The 18,945-nt window shown below is 44.9% G+C and overlaps 1 protein-coding gene across 1 annotated transcript; it reads left to right on the top strand.

The window, feature by feature from the left end:
• The first annotated feature begins 996 nt into the window (after positions 1-996).
• DDX41 (DEAD-box helicase 41) lies at positions 997-18,685 on the top strand. Its single transcript, XM_015412544.1, has 17 exons — positions 997-1,061; positions 1,221-1,355; positions 8,924-9,083; positions 9,167-9,241; positions 9,804-9,864; positions 10,566-10,702; positions 11,614-11,686; positions 12,303-12,456; positions 12,597-12,733; positions 13,840-14,002; positions 15,045-15,176; positions 15,980-16,051; positions 16,314-16,410; positions 17,217-17,366; positions 17,629-17,700; positions 18,035-18,145; positions 18,545-18,685. Exons 1-17 carry the CDS (start codon positions 1,038-1,040, stop codon positions 18,679-18,681), a joined length of 1,890 nt encoding a protein of 629 aa, XP_015268030.1. The 5' UTR covers positions 997-1,037; the 3' UTR covers positions 18,682-18,685.
• The last annotated feature ends 260 nt before the right edge of the window (positions 18,686-18,945 follow it).

Genomic DNA, 18,945 nt, shown 5'->3' with positions numbered 1-18,945 from the left:
AGTGGCTTACAACATTCTCCTTTCCTCCATTTTATCCTCAACAGCCCTGTAAGGTAGGTGAGGCTGACACTGTGCTACTGGACCAAGGTCACTCAGCAAGCTTCCATAGTAGAGGGGATTCAAATCTGGGTCTTCCAGCTCGTAGTCAAACACTAACCATTACATGGCACAAAGACAGCCCACAAGCAAACGCCCGTTTGCTGTTCAGTTTAAATCCGCATAGATAATTTCCTTTTAAACATTTTAATGTTACAGAAACTTGTTTCTATATTGTATTATTACATGGTATGAAGTACCTGCAACTGATACATCTATTGCACGGGGTAGGGGGGTCAAAAGTGGCACTCAAGATTACGCAACATATAATAGGAGAAGACAGAGCATGGTATTGGTTTCAAATACGCTAACAACTGTTGCCAGCGAAGGGAAGCTCTACGCAGGCTTCAAATTAAAATCCCCATAGACGACTCATTGTATGAAAATAAGAAATGCCATCTCAAAACCTAATAAAAGTGAGTCGTCGACCCCTTTTAATACCCCATCACTTTGCACTGTCCCCATAAAAGCCTCACATGCTTCCATGGCCAGTTCCCGGGCAAACAGGATTCCTCCCTCAGCCGCGAAACTCGTTCAAATTCACAAGAACTGGCACAGTTACAGCCTCCGTGTTATCTGTGGAGAACGAAAAGTCAACACTGTCACTAAGTCACTAAACAGTGAGTGCCACGCTCACAACCACCTAGCAGTTTTATTTCACGCACATCTCCGCCCACAGCTTCATCAGAAGGCATCGAGGGTGAGGTCATGGGCTCGTTTCAACACCCAGGCACAAGGTCTCCCGCCCCCTTCGCCTTCCCCTTTTCACTAAATGTGACCCTCTCCGCTTCCCTTAGTGCGCACTTCCTTCCTTAGCCGACGCTTGTGGGCGTTGTTCCAGTTGCTAAGCGACAAAAGCCTGGCGGCTTTTCTCTTTCTGTTCCTTCTCATTGGCTACGTGCACGTTGTCTCGCGGGGAGTAATTGTGCCGCGCCGAAAACATGGATACCGGAAGCAGCAGGAAGGTACGTCTGAATCTGACTGAATTCCCCCTCCTACCGCCTCTAACCCTGAAAGTATTATTCTTCCCCCTCGCATACACACACGCTCACGCACCCTTCCCGCTTTTCTAGGGGAAGGAAACTTTGCCCCAGCAAGTAACTGGCTTTTAAAAATTTCCGCAGAGGCAGCGTGAGGCGGACTCAGAGACGTCGGGCCTATCCGGAGAGGAAGAGGAGGGAAAAGAGGTGGTGGCAGAGGAGGATGACGACGAAGACTATGTGCCCTACGTGCCAGTTCAGCTGCGCAAGCAGCAGATGGTAAATGGGGCTGAGGTCACGGAGTTGGCCCCTTTCCGCTCTGTACAGCGGTTCGGTGCATGTGTGCTCGGATGCAGCAAATATCTCTGAGTGTTGCTGAGGAGGGACAACCGGGGGGGGGGAGGGTCAGATGCCCGCGTGCCACCGCTTGTGGACCTTCTGTCCATCTAGATCGCCACTTGCGGGGGAACCGGATGGCGATCTAGGTAGACCTTTGTCACACCCACCCAGTAGGGCTCTTCTTGTGGGCTCAAGTGCCGCTGAGAAGATGGGGAATTTAGTCCGAAGGAAGTGTGTATAGGAGCGCGACGTCGGTTCTTCAGCCCATATCCCTTTTGTTCTTGTTGCTGGCCTTGAACTGTTGCCCAACTAGTAATGGATTGGAAGTCAACAGTTTATAGAGCTCCCCCTAGTGGTGTTCCTCCTTCCCATTTACTGGTGGGAAAAGCGATGGCTCCTCGTTTTCTTTCTGTATGTCTTATTTTCCTCTCCTGTCATACATTAACAGCTTAATTTCATTGACCAACAGCTAAGCAAACCTTCATTAAAGTCAGTTCTTATTGTAATACTTAGGTATAAAGGATAGCTGCGGTCACTTAATTAGGACACCACATCAGGGAAATATATAATTCTGATAGTGCTGGAGAATATTTGTTTATTATTTATTAAGTTAGATGTTTTAACCACCCTCTACATCAGTAGAGAAAACATGTACATAATAAAAATTATAATTTTAAATCCACAGTGTGTATTCCAGTAGTAGTAAACCTATAACCAATGAGATGGTGATGAAACTGCCAGAATGTGTTGGTGCCTCATGGGGTGGGGGAGGAGGCAGGAGAACAGGAGGAACAAGACTGCCAGCCCGATGGAGAACCATTGCAGTTCGCAACCAAATGCCTGGCTTGCCAAATCTCTGCCTTGCATGCCCTGTGGAACTGCGTTAGGTCCTGCAGGGCATGGATGTTACTCAGCAGAGAGTTTCACCAGGTTGAGACCAGGCACACTTCACACTTCTTTTGTGTAGCAGTGTAGCTGGAATGGCTGTGATTCTGTATCGTAACAGTTGTAACCTGTGCTTGGCTGGATCTCTGGCTTCTAAGCAATTCTTCCACCTTTCTAAATTGATGATTAGGAACAAAGCTAGAAACAATGTCCCAAGGAGAAAAAAGGCTTCAGAACAGTGGTGGTATGACTTGGTGGCAGTCTCCACCACTGTGATCAGTACACGCATTTCCAGATACAGAGAATATGTACATGTTGGTCACAGTATGTGGGGGGCCAGAAATAGTGCATCAGAAGAGCTGGTGCTGACCTTGTGAGTGTAAGCAGGCATTTGAATGAACTTTTGCTGCGTGGATGAGCTCAGAAGGGGCTGCGACAAAATTTGTTACATGTGGGCTGCGCTAGATTAAAAGGCATGAGGGGTAGACTGTTTTATTTATATGTGTATCCTGCTTTTTAATATTTAGTTTATACATTTATTTTCCAAAAAAATTCATACACATGAATTTTAAAAGCCCCACTGAATAAATTAAACAACTGCAGGATCAATCTTTTGAAATGTAGTGGTTCTTCATTGGTGGAAGTATTCTGATGAAGGTTACTTGCTTGCTTTAGACTAAGGGTTACATAAACAAAGCCAAGTTTTTCTTCCTTCGCAGTGTGAGGAGTGAAGCTGCCCTCCACCTCCAGTTTTGGTCCTGCCTGCTTGGCAGCCACAAGGTAGTTTGAGATCGCCTGTTCTGCTCATCTTCTCCCATCAAATTATTTCTGTAACTGCAGGGCTTTTTTCAAAGGCTAGAAGCCCCCTCTGCAGACAGGTGAGCAGCTGCTTCTTAAGCAATACTGCCATCCCTCAATAAAGGTTGCATGAAGCATGGGCAGGATGTACTTTCAAGAGCCACAAGGGAAATGGGAGCTCTCTAGGGGCTCTGAAATGCTCCTGTGGATTCTTAAATTGGCTTAGGCACTCAGAGACGGTTTATTCCTCATGTGTTGGATGACAGTGGCAGCATCTTTGCAATTCAGGTTCTGAAAAGTGCACTGAGAATGGCAGCTCTGTTAGCCAAATGCTCTGTCTGAGTGCAGCAGGAATTTCTCTCAGTCTGTAGAATGCCCTCCACCACTGCCCCCAGCTCCCAAGCATGTGTGCTTTCTTCTCCAAATTCATCATTAAGGGACTTTGCATTCTGATTTTTGCTGCTGGATAAAAAGGTCATCATGAAAGATATCCACATGGACCTTACAGAAGGAGGCAAATAGAGCAGTTCATTATTCTCTCCTTTTAATCCACACTTCCAACCCGGGGTTCAGCTGAAAGAGTCCACCCATCCAAAGCATACTGTTGTTCTGTGCTATTTAATACATGTCTACCTCAACTGATATTTGTGCTAATAGATATATTTTTGCTCTTTCTAGGCAATCATTGGCCAACTTTCCACTGTCTTAACAGTGCACTTCTAAGCAGAGTTACATGCTTCTAAGCCCAGTTACTTCCGTTGACCTAAAAGCGTACAGCTCTGTTTAGGATTGTACTGTAAGGGAGCAGTCCTAAGCAGGTTTACTCAGAAGTAATCCCATTTTATTCAGTTGGGCTTACTCCCAGGAAACTTTTCTTAGTTTTGCAGTGTAAGACTTCTATGTCATTCTGTGCTATACTCTGTACAAAACAAAGTTGATCCAATAAGAGAGAGTCCCCATGATTCCCAGTGTACCATGGTTCCCACTGATGAATTTTGTGGAGCTCATTTGCATCTTTGGCAGAGTATGTATTCAAACAAAGAGCCATGCTTGGCTTTCTTCCACCTCATTGGAGCAGAAGCTGCTTCAGAACCCAAGAAGCAGCACCTCTGTGTCCATAAGGAGCAACCATTCAGAAATACCTGCCTCCGTTGTAGGATGATATTTCACTTGCAAGTTCCCAACTTTTTGTGATTAGCCTCAGCACCCCATAGCAGCCATTTTCTGGTAGCACTCATTCAACTTTCTCAAAATACCCAAAGTCCCAAAGACTCAACACCATTAGGACCACTTGTCTTATAAATGTCAACATCATAGACCACTCTCATCTAGCATTCTTCCCTGCATCTATGTCAGGCTGCTTTCCTTGGGCAATATTTCTGCTGTTTTTGCCACAGTACTCTGGATTTGTGGCTTAAATACATTTCTCATAGGAATGCTATAGTGTCATTCCCCAAAGTTGTTTTGTGGACACTGGACTCTTTACTTGCTGTCTGTTACTTTCTTCGTATAGGTACAGCATTGTCTTGGGACTAAAACTGTAAAAGCATGATGACAAAGAGCAGATTACAAATGGGGGAACTGTGAGGAATTGTTGGGACAGGGAAATGTCACCCCACCACCACTACCGGTCCTTGTTTCCACCCTTCTTGTTTTGCCCCCTCCCCAACCCTTCTGATGTGTTCGTTGCTCTAGTCATATGCATTTCTCCCCCACCCCAGCTCTCCATCAGCCTCAAACCATATCTGAGAAGTCCACTAACCAGGTGACCTGATGTGCTTGAAGCCAAAAACGTCCCATGCTTCTTTCCCGTTTCTCTTGAGGTCCCCATGTTTTCTTTCCCCTCCCTCTAAAGCTCCTATGTCTTTCTCCATTATGGCCCCAGTGTCCTTTCCCCCTTCCCATCTCCAATCCCTGGTGCGAGGCACCATTTAGGGTTAGTAGAGCAACCACAAATACCACCCATATGTAATTTCCCCACTTTTATTTTTATCTCCCCACTTTCCCCCAATTTTCAGAATTTTCTGTATTTTCCCAGGTTTGTAGAAATGTCTTACTTTTCCCTGGGTGTCCTCATTGTGTGGATTTTTTTTGCTCCACACAGTAGTAGACCTAAATTGCGAACTGGATATATGATGACTTGCAATTTGTGATAGGGATTTTGTGGGCAGAAGAGGGTGTTTTTTGTTTTGCTTAATAACTTCTGACAGGCAGGTTCAAGATGTAGAGGTTATATACTGCTCTGCTTTTGATCTCATAGAAGCGTACCAGCAGACCCTAGCATCCTTGCAGTGACTTGTATCAGTGGCTTTGTATCCTGCCATTCCACTGAGAAATGTTTGAAGCCTTCTTTCATTTTAAGTGGCTCTGCTATTGTAGGAAGGCTCCTTAGGCTGGAAGAGTTTTTCCCCAGCCTAAGGTATGATATGTGCCAGTCACATGAATGGCTATGGAAGCAGAAAAGTACAAATAAATTTTCTGAACATAAAGAAGTACTGGCAAGTGTGCACATGTAATATCTTCTTCCTGAAGATCTTGTATAATAACATACGTTCCCCAAACTGTTTTCCTTAAACACAAATGTTTAAGAATTTATTTATTTATTTAATCTTCAGGTTTATATCCCATCTCTCTCGCAGCAAATGTGGCTCAAGACAGCTAACAACAGTGTAGAAGATAATGTAATGTAAATGTAAGATAACATAAACAAGTCATATAGCAGCAATATAAAATAATATAATTTAAAACCAATATAAATAAATAGCAATAAAAATCAGTGTATTCTAAAAAAAAAATCAGTATCAAAAATTGGAAGCACCAAAATTCCGAAAACTAGAGGGAACCAGAGCTGAACAAAAACTTGGTGATATAAACAGTCAGGAGAATGCCTGTCGAAAAAGTTAAGTTTTACATGTTCTGTGAAACCTAACTGGTTCCTGCAGGGCACAAATCTCCTCTGAAAAGGCATTCCACAGATATGGAGAGACCAGGGAAAAAGGCCTGACTGTAGTGGCAGAAAGCCAAATTAATTGAGGCCCAGGTACTACCAGCAAGCTGCAAGATGTTGAAAGCAAGCAATGTGGGAGTCATAGAGGAAGAGGCGGTCCTTCAGATCATATGGTCCCAGACCATTTAGGACTTAAAAGGTGAGAACCAGCGCCTTGAATTTTATCCATACGTCAGTGCAGCTGCTTCAAGATAGACTGAATATGCATAAACCAGGGTGTACTGGTCAAAAGTCTGGCAATTCTATTCTGGACAATGTGCAGTTTCTCAATCATCTTCAAGGGCAGCCCAATGTAGAACAAGTTGCAATAGTCTAGTCTGGAGATGAATCACTATGGCCAGGTCCAACTGAGACAAATAGGGGGTCTGCTGACATGCTTGGCAAAGATGGAAGAATGTAGCCCTCGCCACCATGGACACCTGTTTGTCTAGTGATAGTGAAGCATCAAGCCAAACTCCTATGCTGCTCACCAAGTCCACCAGAGAAAGTTGGATCCCATCAAGAGTTGGGAGTTACAGGCCCCCCAAAGACACAGCCCCCCCACCACATGACTTCAATCTTAGAAGGATTTAACTTCAACCAACCCTCCCTCAACCACCCAATCAATCATTGTGTGCATGATGTGAATGAGAATGGATAGATAAAACGGGACAAAAAGCATTTTGTGGGGGTGGGCAAGAGCAAGATTGAGTGTGGTGTTTTGTAATGAGTTCAGTGGCTTCTTCATAATAGGAAAAAGTGTTATTGGAAGAGAATTGCAGAGTGGTGGAACTGGAGCTGTAGTCAATGGCAACATGAACCAAAGTTCTTGGGATGATCTCTGCATATCTAGGGCTTGTTTCATACTGTTTCCAGGGTCAGATCTTGCTTTCAAAGATGCAAAAATACGTTTACACCTGGAAAGTTTTAGAACAGATCATCAAACAGACAGTCCTTGAACATTTAGAAAGGACAGCTGTGATTACTAAGTGGGTTTTTCAAGAACAAGTCATGTCAGACTAACCTTATCTCTTTTTTTGAGAAAGTTACTACCTTGCTGGATCAGGGGAATGCTGTAGACATAGTTAACCTTGATTTCAGTAAGGCTTTTGATAAGGTTCCACATAATATTCTTGTTGACAAATTGGAAAAATGTGGTTTGGATCCTATGACTGTTAGGTGGATCTGTAACTGGTTGACGGATCGCACCCAAAGAGTGCTTGTGAATGATTCTTCATCTTCTTAGAGTGGAGTGACAAGTGGAGTGCCTCAAGGATCTGTCCTGGGACCTGTTCTGTTCAGCATCTTTATCAATGATTTGGATGAAGGGATAGAGGAAATGCTTATTAAATTTGCAGATGATACTAAATTGGGAGGGGTAGCAAATATGGTAGAAGACAGAATGTAAAGTTCTGCATTTAGGTAGGAAAAAATGCATAGTTATAGGTTGGGGGAGACTTGTCTTGGCAATAGTATGTGTGAAAAGGATCTAGGGGTCTTAGTAGACCATACACTGAACATGAGTCAGCAGTGTGATGCGGTTGCTAAAAAGGCAAATGCAATTTTGGGCTGTATCAACAGAAGTATAGTGTCCAGATCATGCAAAGTGATGGTAACACTTTGTGCTGATCTGATTAGACCTCACCTAGAGTACCACAGTTTCGGGCACCACAATTTAAGAAGGATATAGACAAGCTGGAACATGTCCAGAAGAGGGCAACAAAGATGGTGAGGGGTCTGGAGACCAAGTCCTATGAGGAAAGGTTGAAAGAGCTGGGTATGTTTAGCCTGGAGAGGAGACGATTGAGAGGTGATATGATAACCATCTTCAAGTACTTGAAGGGCTATCATCTAGAGGATGGTGTGGCGTTGTTTTCTTTTGCCCCAGAAGGTTGGGCCAGAACCAAGAGGTTCAAATTAAATCAGAAGAGTTTTCAGCTAAACATTAGGAAGAACTTCCTGACAGAGTGGTTCCTCAGTGGAACAGGCTTCCTTTGGAGGTTTTCAGACAGAGGCTAGATGACCACCTGACAACAATGCTGATTGTATGAACTTAGGCAGATCATGAGAGAAAGGGCAGAAATGGCTGCATCAGTGCTTAGTTCTTGTGGCCCTTTCTTACACGCCCAGGGAAATGCTGATCACCGCTTTGGGGTCAGGAGGAATTTTTCTCCAGGCAAAACTGGCCCAAGGATCCTTGAGTTGTTTCCCCACCCCCACCCACAGCCAGTTTGGTGTCGTGGTTAAGTGTGCGGACTCTAATCTGGGAGAACCGGGTTTGATTCCCCACTCCTCCACTTGCACCTGCTGATGTGACCTTGGGTCAGTCACAAGCTCTGGCACAGCTGTCCTTGAAAAAGAGCAGTTTGTGTCAGAGTTCTGACTGATTTCCCACAAGCAGCTGCGCCGCCCTCGCTCTTCCCTTTCCCCCGACTGTATTCATCAATTTCCCACTACTTGCTGCATGGCCGCATTTTGACCTGCAGCATCCGCTGATTTTCCCTGCATCTTCTCGATCTCAAAAAACAAGGATCTAGAAGACGCAGGGAAAATGGGGGGATGCTGCGGGTCAAAATGTGGCCGCGCAGCAAGAAGTGGGAAATTGACGAATACAGTCGGGGGAAAGGGAAGAGCGAGGGCGGCGCAGCTGCTTGTGGGAAATCAGTCTCAGTTCTGGGTTCTTACTCACAGGTTGGGAAACACTAATCTAGGGCACATCTAGCCTTCCCCTTGAAATGTTTCTTTTCATAACAAAATATTCTGCATATGGGCTAGCAGACCTCCTCTGTTCCATTCTAAACATTGGACTCTGCCTCTTGTATCTCTTACGTATGCTCAGCTGCAAAAGCGACTGCAGATGCGCCGCAAGGGGGTGTTGGAGGAGGAACAAAAGGACAGTGGCAGTGAATATCGTGGAGATGAAGATGACATTCCTCTGGGTCCACAATCCAATGTTAGCCTCCTGGACCAGCACCAGCATCTCAAGGAGAAGGCAGAAGGTGGAGTTGGCACACTTGGGTTGGTCTATGAGTGGGGAGGAGGCTCTAGAAGGGCTTAACTGACTGCTCTATAATCTTTCCAGCACGCAAAGAGTCGGCTAAGGAGAAGCAGCTGAAGGAAGAAGAGAAGATCTTGGAGAGTGTGGCAGAAGGGCGAGGTGAGTGTCAAGGAAATACTCTCTCATTAGGGTCCATTGGTGTTAGGCAGGAGGAGTGAGGAGAAGGCTGCATGTCACTATAACCCCACCACCGATAGGTATGCAGCATCGCACCACTACCACCAATATGTGGTTCCATCTGGGTGCGAGGTGACCCTAGAAGGAGAGGGGATGACAAGTTGCAGGATCAATGCCATTCGACTAAGATCTACCTCATCTTGCACTGACACTTTGTTGTTGTATTATTGTTTTACTGTTTTAGACTTTTTTTTTTAATTTTGGCACTTGTGCCTCGTTGTTAGCAGCCCTGAGCCTTTGGGGAGGGCGGGATATAAATCCAAAAATAAATAAATACTCTAGGTGTAAACTTTGTGGTGGATCCCTGCGCTTCCAAGCTCTTAGTTGTCATAAATGTGGCAGAGTAATCCACTATGTGTACCTTTGTTCTTCTTCTTCTCCTCCTCCTCCTCCTCCTCCTCCTCCTCCTTGGCTTCTGCTGATGTTATGTGTTCCTTGACCTTATAAAGGGCTTACATTGATACTATTGTCTTTCTTTGTGTAGCCCTGATGTCTGTGAAGGAAATGGCAAAAGGCATCATATACGACGATCCTATTAAAACCAGGTAGATTGCATGTTGTTAATGCAAGTTTACTGACACTTCAGTCTATTCAAAGTTCTCTGGAGATGTGTGGTGGGAACACTTGTTCTTGCTAAGATCCCTGACCAAAGGCAGTGAGGTATGGATTAATCTCTGGATTGTACCTTGGAGCCATTTGTGCTGGGGTATGATTTTTCTTAGACCGAGGGATGCGCTAGGATGGTTTTGGCTAGTGACCTTGAAGAGTTTGTAGTGGGAAAATAGAGATTTTTAACAAATAAGTTAAGGCTGCTATGGATAACATTTCTCGTACTTCATTTGTAACTGTCGATGAGAAAGATGGATTCCGTGTGAAATTGGAAAACCTTGAAAATGTAGTACCCTTATTAGACAGTGATTGCACATACTCAGCTATTTTGTTCCAAAGCAAAATCCAACATCCAGGGCCAAGTAATATATTTTACTAAGGTCAGCTAAACTAACACAGTACCATGGGCAAGCTATCAAGTTCTCCTGAACGTTCATCAGGCTGGATGTTAAAGGGGTAAGCAAAAAGACATTAAGATTTCCCTTTGGGAGAACCTGTGAAAGGAAGGGTACGCGTGAGCACAACTGTTTTTTTTACTGGTGACTGCATTTGATTTCTTGCCCTCCCACTTCAGTGTGAGTGGCCTTATCCCAGTGTCTTCACTCCCTGCTGTTATTTCTTTGCATTTTCTTACCAGCTGGAAGGCTCCTCGGTACATCCTGACGATGTCAGAAGCACGGCACGATCGTGTGCGCAAGAAATACCACATCCTGGTGGAGGGAGAAGGCATCCCACCCCCACTCAAGAGCTTTAAAGAGATGAAATTCCCACCAGGTAGGTGGCTGTATGAGTAATCCCATCTGTGAGGAATTTCTTTTCACATGGAGGAGTTTGGAGCTGCAGGATCCTGGTTTTTCTTTCTCTCCAGCCAACGTGTTAAAGGGACTGCTTCTCAAGCTGCCTTTTGTACTTGGATATGCACGCAGAATACATAGCACACATGAAACACATAAGATTGAAACAGTAAAAATTCATGTTATATCGCTTATCCTTCTTTCTAAATGGTTGCTAGTAGGGACTCAATTTGCTTCTCCTTCTTACATGTACAGTAAAAGCTTTGCAATACAGCATTCACAGGGAATGGCTGTTGCCAGTTAATCAAAAGTGCCATATACTTGAGTTTATTGCTCTGCCCTATCCCGTACCTGGAGGACACTGTATCTGTCAAACCCCATACCGTTGGGAATGTGTGGCAACAGCCTCCATGCATGGCAGGGCAATTACAATTTTCCCCGCACTGTCCCGTGTGCCAGGCCAGATAAGCAGGCCGGCAGCCCTCCAAGAATGAGGTTAGCTGGCAGTGTTGGCTGTCAGAAGCCTCACAGCAGCTGAAGACATAAAGCCAGCTAGTTGGAGAGGTGGAAGCAGGGCATGGATGTGCCCAGAGTCACAAGTATATAGTGGTCCCGGGTCATACAAACTTGCCCTCTAAAGTGATGCTGGTTAGCTGAGTAAGCTTTTTCTGTATTTGGCAGGAAAAGCAGCCAGTAATATTTGCATGTGGTCATATTTGCCCTGATCTGTGTGTGTGTTTTGTACTTGGGTCTTTGTAGCGGAGTACAAAAAGTAGCATGAGAAGTGCCTGAAATGTTTTGTATTTTTGTGCTAGGCATATGGTGGGAAACAGCTCTCTTTCTAGCCTGTTCTCCTTTAGCTGCTGAATCTATGTCTTACTCTGCCCACAGCAATCCTGCGAGGTCTCAAGAAGAAGGGGATCCAGCAGCCAACTCCCATCCAGATCCAGGGTATTCCCACCATGTGAGTGCTGTAGTGTTTCTTCAGCCACTTTCTGATTGTACTTGGCCCACTGCTGTGCACTACGCAAGGAGTATGGAATGTTATACTGTTCAGACGCTTTCTCTCTCGCCAACCCCCATCAAAATATATTACAATTAAAAACATTAAACAGTTTTTCACTGCTGGTTATGTAGGAGTCACTCATTACAGACTGGGAAGTGCAAGATGAGGGATAAAAGGACAAGAAGCCAGGGCCACAAAGGACATCTGAGCCCTTTGCTGGATGAAGAGACTCCACATCCCAACTGCTGGGATTCCCAGGCAGGCCCCTTTGCAGTTTTTAAAATGTTCAGCATTTCCAGACTTTGTGACTAGAAATTGTTGTTGACTTTGAAACTAGAAATCTGCTTTCTCTCAGACAAAAGTTCAGGGTCTCACCGGTGCTAAGTCTGCAGTTCATGGCCATTTGACTCTCTGGTTTGATGATGTTTGAAGTCCCAAATGTTGCCATTTTCAAGTGGCACAAGTCGGCTAATCTCCTTCCCCTTACACATTTACTAATATTCCTCTCCTATTCTAGCCCTACTCCTTCTAGACTAAATGGTTGCCCTGACTCGCTCCTTTATTTTCTTTGTAGCCTTTCCGGCAGAGACATGATTGGCATTGCATTCACTGGCTCTGGCAAGACTCTGGTGTTTACCCTCCCTGTTATCATGTTCTGTCTGGAGCAGGAGAAGAGGCTGCCCTTCTCCAAGAGAGAAGGGCCTTATGGGCTTATCATCTGCCCCTCGGTAAGTTGCGGGATCCCTGCTGTGTGTTTAAGTGATCTTGAGTGGATGGGGGAGAATAGTTGAGACAAACAGGGGGGGGGGAACACGAGTGGTGAAAGCAATGGGTATAGTTGCTCCCTAATAGGTTGCTGTCTCTGCAGAGGGAATTGGCTCGCCAGACTCATGGCATCCTGGAGTACTATTGTCGCCTGCTGCATGAAGATGGGATGCCTGCCCTGCGCTGTGCCCTGTGCATTGGAGGCATGTCTGTCAAGGAGCAGATGGAGACCATCAAACAGTAAGGCTGGCGATGGAGTCTAGAATAAGCATCTAAAATGCGGTTAGAGTTGGCAGCTGCTCCTCCTCTCTTGGGTGGGTGGTAAGAAAACAGGGACTGCATTCATCTCCCTGCCTTGTCAATTGCCTAGCCTGTATTCCAGTCGTAGGTCTGTTGGGTATCATATCTGTTGCTTATTTTAGGACCTTATTAGCTGGAAAGCTGGAATAGGCAATATGCTTCGAGAAGATCCCTTTCCAAAAGGTTTTTGATCCAACCAGCCCACTGGACATATGAGCACATTTACATCCAGCTTGCTGCCTTTGTGGTAAAACAACGAGCATGGAGCACATTCACATCCCTTATGTAGATTAGATTATGTTCTGCTTTCACAATTGGTGAGGATACAGTGGGATACAGATGCTTGAGGTGGGGTTTAATATAGATCTAACTTTTTATTCATGTGAACCTTACCAGCATGACTCACCCTGAGGTGGGGTTTAATGTAGATCTATCCTTTAACTTTTTCTTCATGTGAACCTTACCAGCATGACTCACCAATCCTCTCTAGGGTTTCTTGGCTCGCCAAACAGAAACATTACTTTCTTTCTTGACAGCTGTCTAGTACATTTTATCCTACTCTTTCTCCAAGAATCTCGGGGTGACAATGCACATGGTCCTTCTTTCCCCCACTTTATTCTTACAACAATCTTGTAAGGTAGGTTAGTGCTGTGAGAGGGAGAGAGCAACTGGCCTAAGCTTGCACAGCAAGTCTCATAACAGAGTAGGGATCTAAGTCCAGATCTCCAAGAGCCTAGCCTGACATTATAGCCACTGCACTACACTGGCTGTCAGTTGAACAGGGGAATCCTGGCCGCATTTTGGTCAAAGTTTGGGGGAATTGTACTCTTTCAGGGAAAAATGTGTATGAATAAGTACCTAACTAAGGCTAAAGAACCCTTCATGAATGACCCTTTCTGAATCCTTATCTGCCTTGGGTCTTGTGAGCATAGCTTGGAGAAGACAGTGTTTGGCCTCTAGACATGAAAAAAATTAGCGTTTCCAGTACCTCTGTTTAAACTGCCAGACTTGGGCTGCCTCTGCAACTTTTACTTCTGTTCTCACAGTGGTGTTCACATGATGGTGGCAACGCCAGGTCGCCTGATGGATCTTTTGCAAAAGAAAATGGTCAGCCTGGATGTCTGCCGGTACCTGGCACTGGATGAAGCTGACCGAATGATTGACATGGGCTTTGAAGGAGATATTCGTACCATCTTTTCCTACTTCAAGGTACCAGGCAGGGCAGCCTATGCTCTAGACTTTATCCAAATGAATTCAGAATTGATGTGAGACCCCTTTCTGAGTCATATCTTTTTTTCCCTGGTGCCAGAGGCATGTTAACTTCTTGTCCTTGGGCAGGCCACAGTCCTCTAGCATGTTTGAGCGTTTTCTTCACTCTTGGCTCTCTTGCAGCAGCAACATTTTCCCTGTCCAGATGAAAGTTTCCAGGTGAATGCTGTGGATGGGACAATTGAAGCTGGTGCTCATTAGGACTGTGCCTTGAAACTTTTTTTCACAGGCATGGATCCACCCTGAAACATGTGAAGTAATAATAAAGTGTGCTTTTGCTTCTGTCTCACCATTAAGTGACTGCAGTCAGCATCTGGGATTACAGGAAAGGCGTTCAGGTTATATGGTGGGATTTCCAAGCATGCTTGAGGTCTGGCAGATCTCTTTTTAGAAATCTAGCAGTGACCGAAGCACTGCGTTTGCTTATGTGGTCACAAAATGTTTTTAAGTTACCATGTGAGCCCTTCCACTTGTTGCTGTGCAGTTGATTGGCTTGGTCATACACGGGGTTCTTTGTACTCTGGTCTGGGATGACCCTCATTCTCTTTCAAGAAAAGATGATAGTATGACCCGTATAAATTATGCTTTGCATATATTTGCATGTTTAGTGGTGTCTCTACTAGGAAGGGCACAAGGGACTCTGTAAGGCACTAAGGCCTCCTCAACCACTGGAAATACTACTCTTCCCCCTACTTTCCCTGGCTTCTGAGACTTTGCCAAGCACTGACTCTTACCTTTGCAGCCATGGATGCTAGACACTTGCTTTTTAAAAAGGTTTTTTAATTCTTTGCCTAATGAGAAATTCTCCACGTATTTAGACTTTCAGAATACTCACAGCCCTACTTAAAAGATGAGTATCTTGTTAGTATACTTTTCGGGACTCCATTTCATTATGGTTCCAGTGTTTCCAGTGAGGATTCGTGGAGACGTGGCAGGATGCAAAATAAAACGGTTGTCCTTCTCTGCACCTTTATTCCCTTAGGGCCAGAGACAGACTCTTCTCTTCAGTGCCACTATGCCCAAGAAGATTCAGAATTTTGCCAAGAGTGCTCTTGTGAAGCCTATCACAATCAATGTGGGGCGTGCAGGAGCTGCCAGCTTGGACGTCATACAGGTATGTTTGCTTTCTTAAATTGTATAGGTGTAAATTGTATAAATGGCTCCACTGCTGGATCTCCTGATGGCACCTAGTATTTTTGGTCACTGTGTGACAGAATGTTGGACTAGATGGGCCATTGGCCTGATCCAACATTGGCTTCTCTTATGTTCTTAATGACCCATATGCTTACCATTTTTTTAATCTGTACTACAATGTCATCAGATCTCAGAGGCTAAACAGGTTTGGCCATGGTTAGTATTTGGATGAGAGACCACCAAGGAAGTCCAGGTTCACTATACAGGGACAAGCAAACAACCTCTGAACGTTTTTTGCCCTGAAAATCCTACAGGGTCACCATAAGTCGGCTGCAATTTGACAGCAATTTCCATCACCACCACTTCTCAGAGCTACTTTACAAAATTCTTCTCTAACTTAAGCAGGATCTACATCTTGTTGGAGATTGTTGTGCTGTTGGGTTATTTTTCGGCTCCTGGATTTCTGTGTGTGCACAGGGCGGTCAGAAAACAAATTACTCCAGTAGCACAACAATGCAATTTTCAGCAATCTGTAAATCCAGCCTGGTTTTCGTAATGACCATATGAGGCAGGTTAGCCTGAAGGGTATAACTTGGTCATAATCATGCACTGAACTTTCTGGCTGCTTAGGGATTTGAAACCAAGCCTCTCACCTCCTAGCTTAATGGCTTTCTGATCCCTAATCAATTGATCTGTGATGTCATCTGCTTTGTCCCCTTACTCTTTTGTCATATTAGAAAAAAGTGTTGCCATGTGACACTGTCATAAATTCTCTCTTGTTAGGAAGTAGAATATGTGAAGGAGGAGGCCAAGATGGTGTACCTGCTTGAGTGTCTGCAAAAAACCCCACCACCAGTGAGTACAATCTCAGTCTAAGGTCATTGTTTCAGAATCTTGCTTTTCCATTCCTCTGTATTCCTCAAAACAGCCTGAACCATTTGATTTTCTCCTGAAGCAGAAGCTTCTGCAGGAAGCTGTAAAAGTGTTCACTCCAGCATTTTTCATTGCATTCTGGTTCCATGATCAGGGAAAGTGAACTTTGTGTAGATTGAATGATTGAAGCAGGATCCTTTAAAACATCAGTTGGAACGCTGAAGCCTTTTGCTTTCTTTGGCAGGTTCTTCTCTTTGCTGAGAAGAAAGCTGATGTAGATGCAATCCATGAATACTTACTACTCAAAGGAGTAGAGGCTGTGGCCATACATGGTGGCAAAGGTCAGTAAGAGTCTTTGAATATATTCCTTTAATTTACTGAGAGCAAGTTGTGGTCACAGACATGTGACTCTGTCACAGTCTGCAAAAGCAGCAGAAAACGTTTGGTCTGTAATAGAGTCTCTGTTTCACTATGGTTAGACTTTGTGTGACCCCTTTCCTTTTCACTATTGTATTGAACTGGTAAGTGAAACTGAAAGGTGCCTACTGCCTAATTCCAAAATTAACAAGGTGAGTCTTCTAAGAGCTTATGGAACTAGCATCCATAGGGTGTGACAGGCCAAAGATCAGATGAAGTTCTAGAACACTGGTGACAGAGGGCCTGAGGATTTTGTCCTTCACAGATGCCGTGTTGCATGCCCTACACATAATTTAAACTAATGTCACAGCTATGAAGATGGTGCCCTATCAGTGCAACTTCCAATTAATGTGCCAAAAATGCAATTGGACTTTTTGATTTTAAAAAGTTAAAAACAACAACAACTATGGCCACATGGCCTGTATTCACTGGAGATCAACTCCTTCTTTCATTTGGTTTTTAAACCAACTAAGGAGAAGCTTTCCAGGAGACAGTAGCTCACAGATTCACAAATGAATCTTTCTTGTACATATCAGGGTTGAAAGGCCTGTGGAACTGTTTATGCTGGGACTTAATCTATGTGTCTGTGGGGACAATAGGCCTTTGTCTGGGGGTTGTGAATAATTCTTTGCAAAGTGTTTGAACAGAAAGTCTTGTTGTCTTTGGTCTATATGCTTTGTGTGTGAGAGAAACACTCTTCTGTTCCCAACTCTTGTGTTTTCTCTTGTAGACCAAGAGGAAAGGACTAAGGCCATCGAGGCCTTCCGAGATGGCAAGAAGGATGTTCTGGTTGCCACAGATGTTGCCTCTAAAGGCTTGGATTTTCCAGCCATTCAGCACGTCATCAACTACGACATGCCTGAGGAGATTGAAAATTATGGTATGGGGCTAACTTGGCTGCAGAATTCTACAAGGATCTTTCTATGTATGTAGAGCTTCTCTTGAGAGGAAGTGGAGTGAGTGAAGAAGGCTTATGCCCATAAGACTTGGGTGCCAGCTGTGTAGCATGTGTGTATACATTCCCATAAGTCCTAAAACGTCTGCCTAAGTCAGGATTGCTGGCCCTTGAAGAATAAGACAGAGGACAGCGTCTTCCTCCATGGGTTTGTTGACTGACCTGTATGTCAATATTGTTTTTCCAGTTCATCGAATTGGGCGTACGGGCCGCTCGGGGAATACTGGCATTGCCACTACCTTCATCAACAAAGCCTGTGGTGAGGAGTTGCAAGGGACCACAACAGAGGTTTGGCCTTGAGGGGATGTAAAGGACATGGAGTTGGTGCCCCATGCTTGCTGGACTGAATCCTTGTTGCTTGGGCAGCAGCCACTGAGGATTCTGCCAGAGCCTTTCTCTCTTTTGAGTCACTGCTAAAAATAATAAACAGGGACCAGAATAGGAGTATTGTGGATCTTTGGGGGATGCCCTTTTTTAAAAAAGAAGATGGATACTTGGTTCCGCACAGTCTTCCACTCGCTGTAACCAAAATCCATTGTATTCTGTTTGAGACACTAGCCTGCATCTCTTCTAACTTTCCTCTTGGTCCCCAGATGAGTCAGTGCTCATGGACTTGAAGGCGCTGCTGCTGGAGGCCAAGCAAAAGGTGCCACCTGTGCTGCAGGTGCTGCATTGTGGAGATGAATCCATGTTGGAGATTGAAGGTAAGTGGCTCATAGAGAACAGAGTAGGAGTCAACTGTCTTGTCTGACATTATAGAGAAGGTTGGGGGCTTCCCAGAAGAGGCAGCTCAGCTACAGCCTGGAGTGAACAGAAACTTCCTTTTGCTTCTTTCAGTTCTTGTCATAATCCACTAACAGTTATGAAAAGGTCTTACCTGGTTTGTGACCTCAAGAAGAGTTACCTAGCAGACAGTAAAATGAGTGTAGGACCAGTTATTGTTGCAAATTGCATGGTCCCCTTCCATGCTGCATAGGGGAGGGTGCTTCTTGCTCTAGGCATCTCTCTGCTGCCTCCCCCACCCAAAACCTTCCTCTCCCCCTGTTACGCCCCAAGCCAAGGAACAGAACTTTATCTGACCCTTTACTTTTTTCCTCTCCCAGGAGAGCGGGGCTGTGCCTTCTGTGGGGGCTTGGGCCATCGTATCACAGACTGCCCCAAGCTGGAAGCCATGCAGACCAAGCAAGTCAGCAACATTGGACGCAAGGACTACCTGGCACACAGTTCTATGGACTTCTGAGTGCTTTCTGCCCTTTGGCCAGCCACAGCCAAGCAGAAGGACTTTATTGTTCTTGGAAGAGCAAATGCCATGCGTAGTATAGCTTACTGGAGAGGCTGTTGCCAGCTGGAGTGGGAAAGAACATCACATGGGACCCCCTTCCTTTTGGAAGCAGCTGCTAATTCTTGAGATGAATTGCCGGGTGTGATCACGGTCCTGTGTCTCAAGCCCGTGGACTGGGAATTGCACAAAAGGGTGCTGTGTTCTTCTTTTTGCTTTGGCCAC

This window comes from Gekko japonicus, unplaced genomic scaffold (genome assembly GCF_001447785.1).
Source record: "Gekko japonicus isolate JY-2015 unplaced genomic scaffold, Gekko_japonicus_V1.1 scaffold100, whole genome shotgun sequence".
In the NCBI taxonomy this organism is placed as follows: Eukaryota; Metazoa; Chordata; class Lepidosauria; order Squamata; family Gekkonidae; genus Gekko; species Gekko japonicus.
Note: the sequence above shows the minus strand (reverse complement) of the source record. Positions and strands in the feature narration are given on the sequence as shown.